This window comes from Canis lupus, chromosome 21 (assembly GCF_048164855.1).
Source record: "Canis lupus baileyi chromosome 21, mCanLup2.hap1, whole genome shotgun sequence".
Taxonomy (NCBI): domain Eukaryota; kingdom Metazoa; phylum Chordata; class Mammalia; order Carnivora; family Canidae; genus Canis; species Canis lupus.
In genome coordinates, this window is record NC_132858.1 from 46,627,624 (window position 1) to 46,641,664 (window position 14,041).

The window sequence follows — 14,041 nt, forward strand, 5'->3', positions numbered from 1 at the left end:
AAAATAAAGTTATAGTCTAAAAGAAAGATGTACAGACTATTATATATGTCAAAAAAATGAAGCATTTTAGAGCAGTTTAGGTATTTCCTTTTCTATAATTCTCATTTTATTTCTTATAAGGTTCTTTAGGAAAGTTAGCATCTCTGATTTGTACATTTTTAATTATTCAGAACCTTCCAAGTACCTTGAGAGCCTAGGATCTTGCTCTGAGCATTTGCTTTTGCCTTTTATCTATTTAGGCCAAATGAAGACTGAGTCACCTGCCAGCCTGTGGGCACACCCTTAAGGTGGTGCTTTTGTTGGGGATAAGGGTGGGGAAGACCCTAAGTGTTCTTAACCTCTCCTGATCCCACTCCATCCACTTTTCTGAATTCCTGGGATTTTCTAAGGGCAGAGTGTTGAGATCTGTCATTGAACAGATAGTCTTTGATCTCTATTAATATGCCATTGAATGCAAAGAAATTCAATGAAAATTCAGTGATGGTACTTTGTTTTATAAAAAGTAGGCATCAGTCTGATTATTTTTATACATTTCACAAATGTATAAAATTTGTTTTACACATTTCACAAATGAAAGAATTTCCCCAGTTTTGAGATATTTGTATTTTAAAATTGAGCTTTCTGGGTCAAATTATACAGTTGAATGTTTTTTTTCTCAGTCTTAACTAGTTCTACAGAAGCTAAGAATTTGGAAATATTTTAAAAAGGCATTAATTGGTATACATGAAATATTTTTGCAATATACTTTGAAGTATATATTTCATCTTCTTTTGTGTTTAATCATTTTTGATAATGTACTAAATATTTTCACTCCTGGATTTGTTTGGTAAAAGAGTTTAAAAAATTAAACTAGTCTTAATTTTAGCTACTAAAGACGATTATGTTCTAAATGTTGTCTAGAACTTCATATATAGTATATACTTTTATTTAAATATTCTTTTCAATAAAATTTAATAACTTTATTTTGTGTGATTTCTCTACATAATTCAACATACTTTTATTTTTTTAATATATTTAAAAAACACTTGTAAACATAAAAAGATAAAATATTTACTACTTACAGACAGATTTATATTAATTTAAATGTTTTCATGAGACCATAGATATTCAGTTACATTTGAGTTAACAAGACCATAGGTTTCATGTGCTTTTAGATCCTTGAAATGTTTTAGAAAACAAGTCATTATAATTTTCACAAACTATTCTCCCCCTCAGCTAATTCACCTATGTCAACTAAACTTAGCAAGGCCATAGATACATTAAAGTATCTATCCTGTGCTCAGCATTGTTCTGGGCTTTGTGTGTGGGAGGGGGTGGGGGTTCTTAATGAAGATGGTACCTGGGGCCTTTTGTCTTCCTGGGAAGATAGAAAACATAAAATAGAATACAGTGGTAACTATGGTATAAAAAACAAGAATGTGAAAATCCGTTGATAATAGAGATTAGAATTATGGAGATGGGTCTTTCACTATATCTTGAAAGAGGTGTAAGGTTGAATGAGAAAAATGGGGGACGGATTTCAAATTTTAAAGGAGTTAAGGGATAATAAACAGGTGAACTTTTTTAAATCAAAGTATAACATACATTATATTAGTTCCAGAATATAATGATTTGACAGTTGTATACCTTGTGAAAAAACTACATTAAGTCTAGTCCTCATTTGTTACCATAAAACATTACGAAAGGAAAACTTCTCTTTTATTCTTGTGATGAGAACTTTCAAGATCCACTATCCTGGCAACGTTCAAATACAGACAATACCATTGACTGTAGTCACCATGTGGCACACCACATTCCTGTGGTCTACCGATTCATTTCATTATGGGGAGTCTCTGCCTTCTGACCCCCCTTCATCCATTTTGCTCTGGCAATCACCATTCTGTTCTTTATATCCATGAGGTTTTTATTATTTGCTTGACTTAGATTTCATATATAAATGAGATCATATGGTACTTGTCTTTTTCTGCCCGCTTATTTTACTTAGCATAATACCTTCATGGACCATGCATGTTGTCACAAATGGCAAGATTTCATTCTTTTTTATGGCTGAATAGTATTTTATTATAAATACAGTAGTTCCCCTGTCTGGGTTTTGTGTCCCACAGATTCAGATTACTGTGATCAGCCCCAATCCAGAAGCAGATGATCTTTCTCATGTATCATCAGAAGGTCACTAGTAGCCTAAAGCTGCATCACAGTGCCTACATCATTCACCTCACTTCATCTAATCACATAGGCATTTTATTAGCTCACATCATCACAAAAAGTACAATAAGATATTTTGAGGGAGAGACCATATTCACAAGCTTCATTACTGTATATTATAATCATTCTATTTTAATATTGTTGCTAATCCCTTATTGTGCCTAATTGATAAATCAAGCTTTATTATAGTTCTGTATGGATTAGCAAAAACCATAGTATATGTAGAGTTCAGTACTACCTCTGATTTCAGGCATCCACTGGGGGTTTTGGATTGTATCCCTTATGGATAAGGGGAGGACTGCTCTGTGTACCACATCTTTTTTATACATTCGTCCATCAGTGGATGCTTAGTTTGCCCCATATCTTGAGTATTATAAATACTGCTGTAGTGAAGAGGGAGGTGAGTTAGTGTTTCCATTGTCTTTGGATAAATACACAGACGTGGGATTGCTGGGTCATATGGTATTTCTATTTTTAATTTTTTGAGGAACCCCCATACTGTTTTCCATAGTGGCTGTACCAGTTTATATTCCCATCAGCAATGCACAAGGGCTCCTCCTTCACTTCCTTGGCAACACTTATTATTTATTGTCTTTTTGATAACAGTCATTCTAATAGGTGATCTTGCATTGTGGTTTTGCCTCTCCTCTCCCCCATGATTGGTGAAGTTGAGCATCTTTTTATGTGCTTGTTGGCCATGTGTATGTCATGTTTAGAAAAGTGTGTCCTTGGATCCTATGCCCATTTTTTAATCAGCTTTTTTTGGTAGTTTTGCTATTTGGTTGTATGAGTTCTTTATATATTTTGGATATTAACCCCTTATGTGAATGATACATGATTTGTATCATTCAGTAGGTTGGAATAATTCTCCCATTCAGTAGGTTGCCTTTTCATTTTGTTGGTGGTTTCCTTTGATGGGCCAGGAGTGTTTTAGTTTGATGGAGTCCCAACTTGTTTATTTTTGCCTTTGTTGCCTTTGCTTTTAGAATCAGGTCCAAAAAAACACCCCAGCACCAAGACTTGATGTCAGGAAGCTTATTGCCTGTGTTTTCTTCTAGAAGTGTTATAGTCTCAGGTGTTAATATTCAAGTCTTTAATCCATTGTGAGTTAATTTTTGTGTTTGACATAGCAGTCCAGTTTTATGCTTTTGCATGTGGCTGTTCAGTTTTTCCAACACCATTGATATTCAAGAGATTGTTTTTACCCCAGTGTGTATTCTTGACTCCTTTGTCATAAATTAATTGACCATATATGCATGGGTTTATATCTGGGCGCTCTCTTCAGTCCCATTGATCTATGTGTCCATTTTTATGCCAATACTATACTGTTTGGATTACTATAGCTTAGTTAAATGTGTTAAAAATCAGGGAGTATGATGCCTCCACCTACCTTCTTCCTTTCAAGATTACTTTGGCTATTTTGGAGTCTTTTTGGTTCATACAAATTTTGGGATAGTTTGTACTATTTTTGTGAAAAATGCCATTGGGACTTTGATAGGAATTGCATAGAATCAATAGATTGCTCTGGGTACTATAGACATTTTAGTTTTAATTTTTCCAATCCATGAGCATAGAACATCTTTCCATTTATCTGTGCCTTTGGTTTCTTTCAATCGGTGTCTTTATAGTTTTCAGTGTGCAGGTCTTTAATCTCCTTGGTTTAACTTATTTTTAGATATTTCATTCTTTCTGATGCAGTTGTGCAAGGGATTGCTTTCTTAATTTCTCTTTCTCATGCTTTGTTATTATATAGAAATGCAGCAGAATTTTGTATGGTTGATTTTTGTATCCTGCAATTTTACAGAATTTATTACTTTTAACAGTGTTTTGGTGGAGTCTTTAGAGTTTTCTATGTATAAAAAAATCATGTCATCCACAGAGAGTTTTACTTCTTTGTTTTCAGTTGTAGTGCCTTATTCCTTTTTATTGTCTAATTGCTCTGACTGGGATTTTCAATACTATGTCAAATGAAAGTATAGAGTGGGCATTATTGTCAAGGATTTTTTATATCTGTGTTCATCAGGGATACTGGCCTGTAATTTTGGGGTTTTTTTGTAATGTTTTTGTCTGGTTTTGTTATCAGGGTAATGCTGCCTTCATAAAATGAGTTTGGAAGTGTTCTCTCCTCATCAATTTTTGGAAGAGTTTGGGAAGGATAGGTATTAAATCTTCTTTAAATGTTTGGTAGAGTTCATCAATGAAGCTGTCTGGTCCTGGGCTTTTGTTTGTTGGGAGGTTTTTGATTACTGACTCAATCTCCTTACTAGTAATTGGTCTGTTCAGATTTTTTTTCTTCATGATTCAGTCTTAGAAGATTGTATATTTTTGGGGATTTTTATTTGAGCCTTTATCTTTTATTCCTGTTGAGTCTAGTTAAGGGTTTGTCAGTTTTGTTTATTTTTCAGAGAACCAGCCCATGGTGTCATTGGTCTCTTCTGTTGTCTTACTCTAGTCTCTGTTTTATTTATTTCTGCTCTGGTCTTTGTTCCTTCCTTCCTTCCTTCTACTAAGTTTGGGTTTTGCTTGTTTTTCTTTTTCTAGTTCCTTTAGGTGTAAAGTTAGATTGTTTAGTTGAGATCTTTTTCTTTTTTTTTCTTTTTTTTTTTTTTTGAGGTAGGCCTCTATCATTTTGAACTTCCCTCTTAGAATGGTTTTTCCTGCATCCCATAGATTTTGGTAAGTTGCATTTCCATTTTCATTTGTTTTGAGGTATTTGTTTATTTCTCCTTTGATTTCTTCATTGACCCATTGGTTATTTAGTAGCATATTGTTTAATCACCACATATTTGTGATTTTTTTCCATTTTTTTCATTCATTTCTAGTTTCATACCATGTGATTGCAAAAGATGCTTAATGTGATTTCAGGCTTCTTAAATTTATTGAGATTTGTTTTGTGGCTTAAGATGATTTATTTTGGAGAATATTCGTATGCACTTGAGAAGAATTCATATACTGCTACTTTTGGAGGGAATGTTCTGTGTGTGTGTGTGTGTGTGTATTTATAAACCATCTGGTCTAATAGGTTGTTTAAAGTTGATGTTGCCTTATTGATTTTTTTGGGGGGGGGGCGGTTCTGGATGATCTGTCCATTGGTATAAGTAGGGTATTAAGTTTCCTGTACTATCATATTGCTATTCATCTCTCCCATTAGGTCTATTAATATTTACATATCTAGCTACTCATATCTTGGGTGCATAAGCATTTAGAAATGTTATATACTTTTGTTGGATTGACCCCTTTTTCATTATATAAAGGTCTTCTTTTCTTCTCTTTTTTTTGAAAGATTTTATTTATTTGAGAGAGAGCACGCACACATGAGCAGAGGGGGGAGGAGCAAAGGAAGAAGGAGAAGCTGACTTCCTGCCGAGCAGGGAGCCTGACATGGAGCTCAATCCCAGGACCCTGGGATCATGACCTGAGCTGAAGGCAGATGCTTAACTGCCTGAGCCACCCAGGCATCCCTCTTCTTTGTCTCTTACTACAGTCTTAGTTTTAAAGTCTATTTTGTCTGATGTAAGTAAAGCTACTCCTGCTTTCTTTTGGTTTCCATTTGTGTGAAACATCTTTTACCATTTCTTTCAGGCTGCGTGTGTGTGTTCTTATAGCTGAAGCAAGTCTCTTGTAGGTAGCAGATAGATGGATTTTTTTTTTTTTTTCATTCAGCCACTCTGTGTCTTTTGGTTGGAGAATTTAGTCCATTTACATTAAAATAATTATTAATAGGTCTCTAGTTATTGCCATTTTGTTCATTGTTTTCTGGCTGTTTTGTAGTTCCTTTCTTCCTTTCTTGCTCTCTTCCTTCATAGTTTGATGGTTTTCTTTAGTGTTATGCTTAGATATCTTTCTTACTATCTTTGTGTATCTCCTATAGATGTTTACTTTGTGGTTACCATGAGGCTCACATATAATAGCCTATATATTTATAACAGTCTATTTTAAATTGATAGCAATTTAAAGTTGTTAAGATTGATTTATTTATTTTAGAGAGAGAGAGTTCATGTGAATGGGGGAGGGAAGAGGGAGAGAGAGAATCTCTCAAGCAGACTCTGCTGAATGTGGAGCCCAATGTGGGGCTCCATCCCAGGACCCTGACATTGTGACTTGAGCCAAAACCAAGAGTCAGACACTCAACCACCCGAGCCCCCTAGGCATCCTGATAACAACTTAAGTTTGAATGCATTCTAAAACTCCACATTTTTGCTACCCCCCCCATTTTATGTTTTTGATGTTACATTTTACATCTTTTTCCTTTGTCCCTTAACATTTTTAATCACAGTTCTTTTTGCTAATAGTAGCTTTAGGTGATTAATCCACTGCCTTTACTATATACTAAACTTTACCAGTGAGATTTATACTTGAATATGTTTTCTTGTTAATAATTAGTATACTTTCTTTGCAGCTTAAAGAATTCTCTTTAATATTTCCTATAAAGCCAGTTTAGATGATGAACTTCTTTAGCTTTTACTTGTCTGGGAAACTTTTTATCTCTCCTTTAATTCTGAATGATAACCTTGCCTTGTAGAGTATTTTTAGTTGGGAGTTTTTTCCTTTCAGCACTTTAAATATTATCATGCCACTTTTTCTGGCCTACAAAGTTTCTGCCGAAAATCTTATGCAGGCCAGAGGGCAGGGTACAGGGTTCCCTTGTATGTAAAAGTTGTTTTCCTCTTGCTTCTTTTTGGATTATTTCTTTATCTTTTACTTTTGACATTTTACTTGTACTATGTCTTGGTGTGGATCTTTTGGAGTTCATTTTTTATGGGACCTTCGAGGCTTCCTGGATCTGGATGTCTGTTTCCCCACATTGGGGAAGTTTGCCTCCATTATTTCTTCAAATAAGTTTTCTGCCCCTTTGTCTCTCTCTTTTCTTTCTGGCACCTGTATAATGTGGATGTTATTCTTCGTGCTGTGATGTTCCATGGGTTCCTTAAGCTATCTTCACTTTAATTTTTTTTCTTTTTTCTTTTCTGTTTGAGTTCCATTCCTCTATCTTCTAGATCACTGTTCTTCTCTCCTGCTTGATCTAGTCTGCTCTTGAATTCTTCTGCTTTAGTTTCTTGTTTTTCAGATCAGCCACTGTCTTCAGCTTTGTGACTCTTCTTTGATACTTTCTTGTATTTTCTGTTTGTTTTTAAGTTCTCATTGTGTTGATTGATTTTTCTCTCAAGTTTGGTAAACATCTTTATGACCATTACTTTCACTCTGTCAGATAAATTAGTTATCTCTATTTCATTAATTTTTTTTCCCTGAGGTTTTTATCTTCTTTTGTTTGGAGGAACATATTTTTCTGTTTTCTCATTTTGCTTGACTCTATGTTGTTTCTATGTTTACAGAAAACAACTACCTCTTCTAGACTTGAAGGACTAGTCTTGTGTAGGAGATGATCTTTATCTTTCAACCTAGCCCTGGCTCTTGTGTTTCTCAAACCTTTGTCTTGTCTAAGTAGTCTGATTTATATTTGATAGGAACCAACTATTGACGCTGTTCCAAGATCAGTCAGTGTTGCAAAGGCAGGGATCTCAAGTCAGTACCTAGATTCAGATTGACTGGAAGCCAGACCCTCAGGCAGCAGCTTTAGTGTATGCAGATGTATAATGTATAGTTGTATGGAACCACAGACATAAATCCTCTGGCCTGCAGACCAGGTGATCTGGAGATATCCTCTGGGCTACAGTTGGAAAAGTCAGGGCTTGAGAGGAGTATTGTAAGTTCCTTTCTAGGGGGTTCCAGTGAGCTATAATGAGGTCAGTGGAGAGCACAAAGATGATGTCCCCTGCCCTGCATTCTCTGAGAGCAGCTGTATAGACTTTAGACGTGTGGCAAACCTGAAGTCTGTCCCTTAGGGTGAAGCTCCAGGACAAGTAAATAGGCATTTTTTCACAGAAAGATGGGATGTGGTTCAGTCTGTGTAGTGCTCTGGGTGTGGTAGGTTCCTAAGAACTGTTTGATCAGTACATTTTCATGGGACCCAGGAATGCAGGCCCCGCTGGCTACTCGAGCCAGGTGACCAGGGAGCATCTTTGGTGTGGAGTGTGTGTAACCAGCAGCTTGAGTGCAGCTGTGAAGAGTGCAGGGCTGGGTGCACCTGCCAGCTTTGGGGGGCGGGGCACAGGAGAGTGCAGGGTTGGAGTGCCCCATTGGTGCTATCGGAAGTAAAAGGGAGAGTGCAACAACAGCACCTGCCAGCATCTTTGTCCCTGGAGAAAGGCCCAATAGGCCCCTGCCCCTCTTGTGGATGGTTTAAGAATAGCATACCTTCTTCCCATGTAGTCCAGTTGCTTTTCAGACAGCTGTTTTGTGTTCTTCCCTGGCATGAGTAAGTCTGCATGCAAGCCTTTTAACAGAAGTGTCTCAATCCCCTACAGCCTGTTTGGTCCCCTGGAAGTAAGGCCCACTGGCAAATTAAGAGGTAGCAACAGTAGCAGTATGTACATATTCTTTTAGAAGGTGACAAAAGAATCATCTGATAAAGTATCATACCAATTGCTAGTGATGCTTTGCAGGATAGACCTCAGCTACTACAGGCTACATTTATGTACTTTGTCTTGGCATACTAACGTGGGGTTGCAATCTGTGAAATATTGTCAAAGATATACACAGGTGGGAATTTTTGTTAGGTGACTGGTTTGCGCGGTATCTTGCCACACATTAGTAATTTGCCAGATTTGGTCAAAATCAATCAACTTCCTTTAAGTCAATCCTTTTTTAAAGTTATGGAAAGGAAAAACAACTGAATGGTTGGGTTTGATATAAAGACCTCTTTTGATCAAGTGACAGTTAAAATCAGCCAATTACTTGTCATCTTTATGTATTAAGGAATTTCAGTTAATCACATTGCTCTCAGATGCATTTTATGATGAGAGATGCCAGGTGTAATAGTATGTCTGAATTTAGTAGGCAGATGAAATTGGTTTTAGTTAAGGTTGTAGGATTGCTTTGATTAGCCAGAGTAATATTTCTTAAGAGGATCTCTCTTACTCCAACAGATACTAAGTCTAAAGAGTACTTTCTGTGTTTTTTAGTCGGCCATATACTAACAAGGTCATCACTTTATGGTACCGCCCACCTGAACTGCTGTTGGGAGAAGAACGATATACCCCTGCTATTGATGTATGGAGCTGTGGGTAAGATAGGTTTACTGACTGGTTTAATTTACTTGGAACTTTTGGTATTGAAGTAAAATCATATCATATGGTAATGATGGGCATTTCTTCCATCAGATGTATCCTTGGTGAACTCTTCACTAAAAAACCTATATTTCAAGCAAATCAAGAACTTGCACAACTCGAACTAATAAGGTAAGCTCATGATTGTAATATTTGTTGGGGGTGTGTAATACTTCACAGAAGATTTTAAGTCTTTTGAGTTTGTGTTTTTAGGAGGAACAGCATGGTTTTCTTGATGGCTAATGATTGCTGAATGGAGGAAAAACTAGAATGTGGGTATTTTGATAACTTATTCTAGTAATATTAAGGCTCTTAAAGTCCCTAAATCTTTTTGGCAACTAAAGAAAGAGCAGGAGGCCCAAAAAATAAGACCAGGAAGAAAGAGTAAATAAATATTGAAGAAGGAGAGAATAGATGGTAGGTAACCTTTTTTTAGTATGCCAGGATTGGAGGAATTAATGTTTTGGGATACTTTAAAGAAATACTGTTTTATATACACATATGCATACATGTTTATACATGTCTATATGTGACATATAGACCAAAACATATACATGTACCCAGAGGCATCAGTCTTCATTATTTGAAGCCTATAGTAGGGCTGAGGTCATAAGGACATACATGATAATCACCTTTAACATTTTAAAATAATTCGTTTATTTTTTTAAAAAAGAACTTTGGCTTTCATATATAATAATGTTAATTTGCAACTTCTAAGTTTTTTGTGTCTCAAAATATGGATGAGAACTTTTAGGAAAGATACTGGTATGAGGCACAGATACCAATACACTGTGAACCTTCCCTTCAGCAGACTTATTGGATTAATTGATGCTCTCCAATCCCTCTGTAAGTAACACTAGCTTGATAACATGGCAAGCTGAATGTTTGCAGCTAGTACTCTACTACTCTCTACAGTAAGACTGTGTATTTATCCTACCAGTTGAAGTATGATGACTAAGAGGTAGTTGTTTCCAATTTTGTATTATTGTATGTGTGTCCTTAAATATAGCCAGATCTCTGCTTTGCAGAGATTTAACAAAGTTGCTATCAAATTAACTGGGGCAGGGAACAAGTTATTTTAAGTTAGAAAGGTAAGTCATAAAAATTTAGAAGAATTTAGTACTCAAATTGCTTTAAATCCCTGATAATGTGGTTTGTTTGAGAAGGCAAATGCAGAATTCCATTCAATGAATCCTCTGTTCAAAGAGAAGGCCTTGTCCTATGTCAGAAAATTGGAGAATAAATGTACATTTTTAATTTTTCATTTATAATAAAATGTTTAAATTATATATCTGTGTTTCTTTATTTTTGTTTTTTTTAAATGACTCCCCTTCACCCTATTTTTCAATTAACAAGGCATTGGTTCTGATTTCTTTGGATATTAGGGCTTCTGTTAATGATAAGTTAACTTTTATTTACTTACTACTTGATGCAAGCATGGTTCCAAGACTTTCACCTGGAGTAGCCTCAGTTAAGCTTCATAAAACCTTTTGTCTTCTTTTTAAGGTTAACAAAATGGAATCTTAGAAAGTGAAGAATTTGTCTAGGATCCTATAACTAGCAAGTGACAAAAACGGGTTTTAAGTTTAGACAGTTTACCATAGTAGCTAAATTTTTAATTCTCTATACCATGTAAGAAATAAAACTTCCTGGAGCTTTTTAGATAGTGTGGCACACATGTCAATAATTGACAAAGCTTAAAAATTCTCTACCGAATATTAATCAAAAAATTCTAAAGAAAAGATTAGCCAGTCATATCTGGGTTTTCATTAAAAATAAACTTGCTGAGTCAAGTAGGAATCACCCAAAGAATACAAGAATGTTTCAGTTTTAGGACATCTGTTATTATAATTCATCATTTTAATAGAAGCAGAGTAGTATGTTTATCTTGGTAGGTGTTGAATAGCATTTGCTAGAAACACAAACTAAGTGTAGAAGTATATATTTCTTTAACATGATGAAAATATGTATTCTAGACCAATAGCCAGAATACTATTTAGTGGTGAAATACTAGAAAATGTAAGACAAGAAGGATAAAAAGTGTCTTCTAGTATCATTATTTTAAGAGTGTTTTAGAAGTACTAACCAGTTAACTAACAAGTGATCCAGTAAGAGGTGTAAATAGTGGCAGAATGAACGCAGTAGTGTCATAATTAGTGTATGATAGCATTGCATACGTGTATACAGGCAGCCTGCAAAGGAATTACCTGAAACACCTCGAGTAAGAAAGTCTGGTAAAATGACAAGTATTGAGAAAATGTGTGTGTGTACATTTGTGTGTATACATATATGCACACAATATCCTAATATACCAGTACATAAATGCTAAAAATAATAGCTTCTTAAAAATATGTACCAATAATAACCAGTTAGAAACATACGTGAGGGAAAAGATGCCTTTAACAAAAGCACCACCATATATACTCCAGGGGTATTGAATACTATAATGTCTCACTTAAAATTGTAAAGCAGATTCAAAATAACTATTGGGAATGGCGTATCTCATTTTTGTTTGGAAGCCTTAACATTTTTGAAGATGCCACTTCGACCTGTATTAATCATTATAGTCCTAATGAGAATTTCAGAAGACATTCTACTTACAGATAAACTTTAAAATAACAAGAAAAATTCTTAAATAGTAGGAAAATATGGCATATTGTATGTTAAAACAAAATTATAGCTCCTAAAACCATTTTGCACTAGCACAAGACACATAGAAAAATTATTGGAATTTTATGGGAAGTCCAGAAATAAAGCAAGTTCATATGGATCTCCAAATATAATACAGAAGTTATTTCAAGTTGTGGTGGGTGGGGATTATTAATTGAACAAGTATCTAGTGGTTTCAGGTTGTGTGCCAGTTACCAGGCACTGGTGATATAAGGCAGGAACTAATGCACAACTTTTTCTAGTTCGTAATTTGGAGAGACAAGGCAAAACAAATTAATAAAATATATCAGGTGGTGATAAGGGTAAGGAAATAGAAAATGCTAGGAGACAGTGCTGTACAGAGAGTCAGGGGAAGTTTCTCCCATAAGGTCTCATTTGAGCAGTGATCTGAATGAAGTGAGGGGACAGCAAAGTAATAAAGATCCTAAGGCATGAGTATACTTGGATTATTTTATGAACACGTCAAGTCTGTGGACCATGTCAGGGGAAAAAAAAGCTCAATCCATCCACTTGGTGACGTACTGTACGGTATTATAAAGGAAATGATAGAGCTGGAGATCTTGAAAAGCAACAGCGTTTCATGATGAACCATTTTACAGAAGTCTGTGTTCAGTTTGATCCCATTTAGGTAAAATATCAAGAGAGTCTAGAATTGTTATGTGAGAGGATTGTGAAGGGGGCTATTTTACATTCCAGTTTATGTATTTCAGAATGTTTTTATTTTGTTGGTACTATATCAAATATTTATGATACTGTAAAAAGTATTGCTACAATTGGATTCTGTGGCATTAAGTATTTATAAAACATGAAGGAAAAAAGTTTGTGACAAAAGAAACTGTTCTCTCCCTGATATGAAGGAGGCAGCAGAGTGTATTAATTGAAAGGGTGGGCTTTGGAATCTTAACAGACCTGGATTCTAATGCCAGCTCAGTTACTTCCTGCTCTTGTGACTTAGGGTAAGTTCCACAATGCTCTAAGTTTGGTTCTTCACAAGTGAAACAGGACTACTCCTATGCTTAAGGATGTAAGAGTTAAATAACTGTAGGTTTCCTGCGTACTTCTTCCCCTTTGTTTGCGGTAATGCTGGACTATATCCCCAATCTAAAGCCCCGGGAACGAAGAGTTCTAGTCTGCATTGTATAAGAACGTATGAATTAATGAATGGTGGGAATACTACTCAGAATCTGTATTAAAAAGCTTCACACAACAGTGGTCAAGTTATTAGTACTTAGCCTTGATCTAGAAACGATTTTAGGCAAATTACAAAGTTTTGTGATAGAAATAGCATGGGTTTAAAAGTGATGGCAAAAGAAAGTGAAAAACAGAGGTGATGACAAAATAGGATGAATGAGGTCAAAAAAATGTTTCTAACACAAGAGTCACACTTTCAACCCTGAGTCTTCTAGCAGCTATAAAGAACCTTTATATCACATAGTGTACATTGCTTATAAACTAAAAAAGACATTTAGAATCATGGGGAAAATTTGGTAGATCAGAGTGAAAAGAACTCTGCTTCTCTCCAACCTCTATGCCCACCTAGCGTGCATGCGTGCGCGTGCGCACACACACACACACAGTCTCGGGCCTAGATGGTCACACAGATGAAATTTTTAACTTTAAAAGCTTAGACTTTGTTCTAGACTATAGGAAAGAAGGGAAGCTCCCATATTTAAAAAAATGAAGCATGTATATCTTCATAGATCAGTAGCATAAAAAATTCTATAGATTGCTTCCTTTGGCTCTAAGAACTTCTCTACACCCTCAAAAATTATGAAAGGTCCCAGGAGGTTTGTTTATGCTAGTTGTATGTATTGATATTTATCATACTATAAATTAAAACTGAGAAAGTAAAAATATCTATTTTAAAACAATGTATTAACATTGTTTAATTATAAAAAGTCTGTATTTTCCAAACTGAAATAAATGTTGGTGAAATGAGTAGCTTTGTTTTACATTTTTACTTATCTTTTAATGTCTGGCTTAATAAAATAGCATCTGGA

General features: G+C 35.3%; 2 protein-coding genes across 7 annotated transcripts in view; one reads left to right on the forward strand and one right to left on the reverse strand.

The window, feature by feature from the left end:
• The window catches only part of CDK13 (cyclin dependent kinase 13), a 121,145-nt gene that overhangs the window by 86,400 nt on the left and 20,704 nt on the right, over positions 1 to 14,041 (forward strand). For all 4 annotated transcript variants that reach the window (XM_072791639.1, XM_072791641.1, XM_072791640.1 and 1 more), the window contains exons 8-9: positions 9,228 to 9,329; positions 9,426 to 9,503. In XM_072791639.1, the coding sequence (XP_072647740.1) occupies positions 9,228 to 9,329; positions 9,426 to 9,503 (180 nt within the window). The remainder of the gene's footprint in view (positions 1 to 9,227; positions 9,330 to 9,425; positions 9,504 to 14,041) is intronic.
• MPLKIP (M-phase specific PLK1 interacting protein) overlaps positions 1 to 14,041 on the reverse strand; it is a 112,723-nt gene that overhangs the window by 45,016 nt on the left and 53,666 nt on the right. The gene's annotated exons all lie outside the window — the stretch shown is intronic.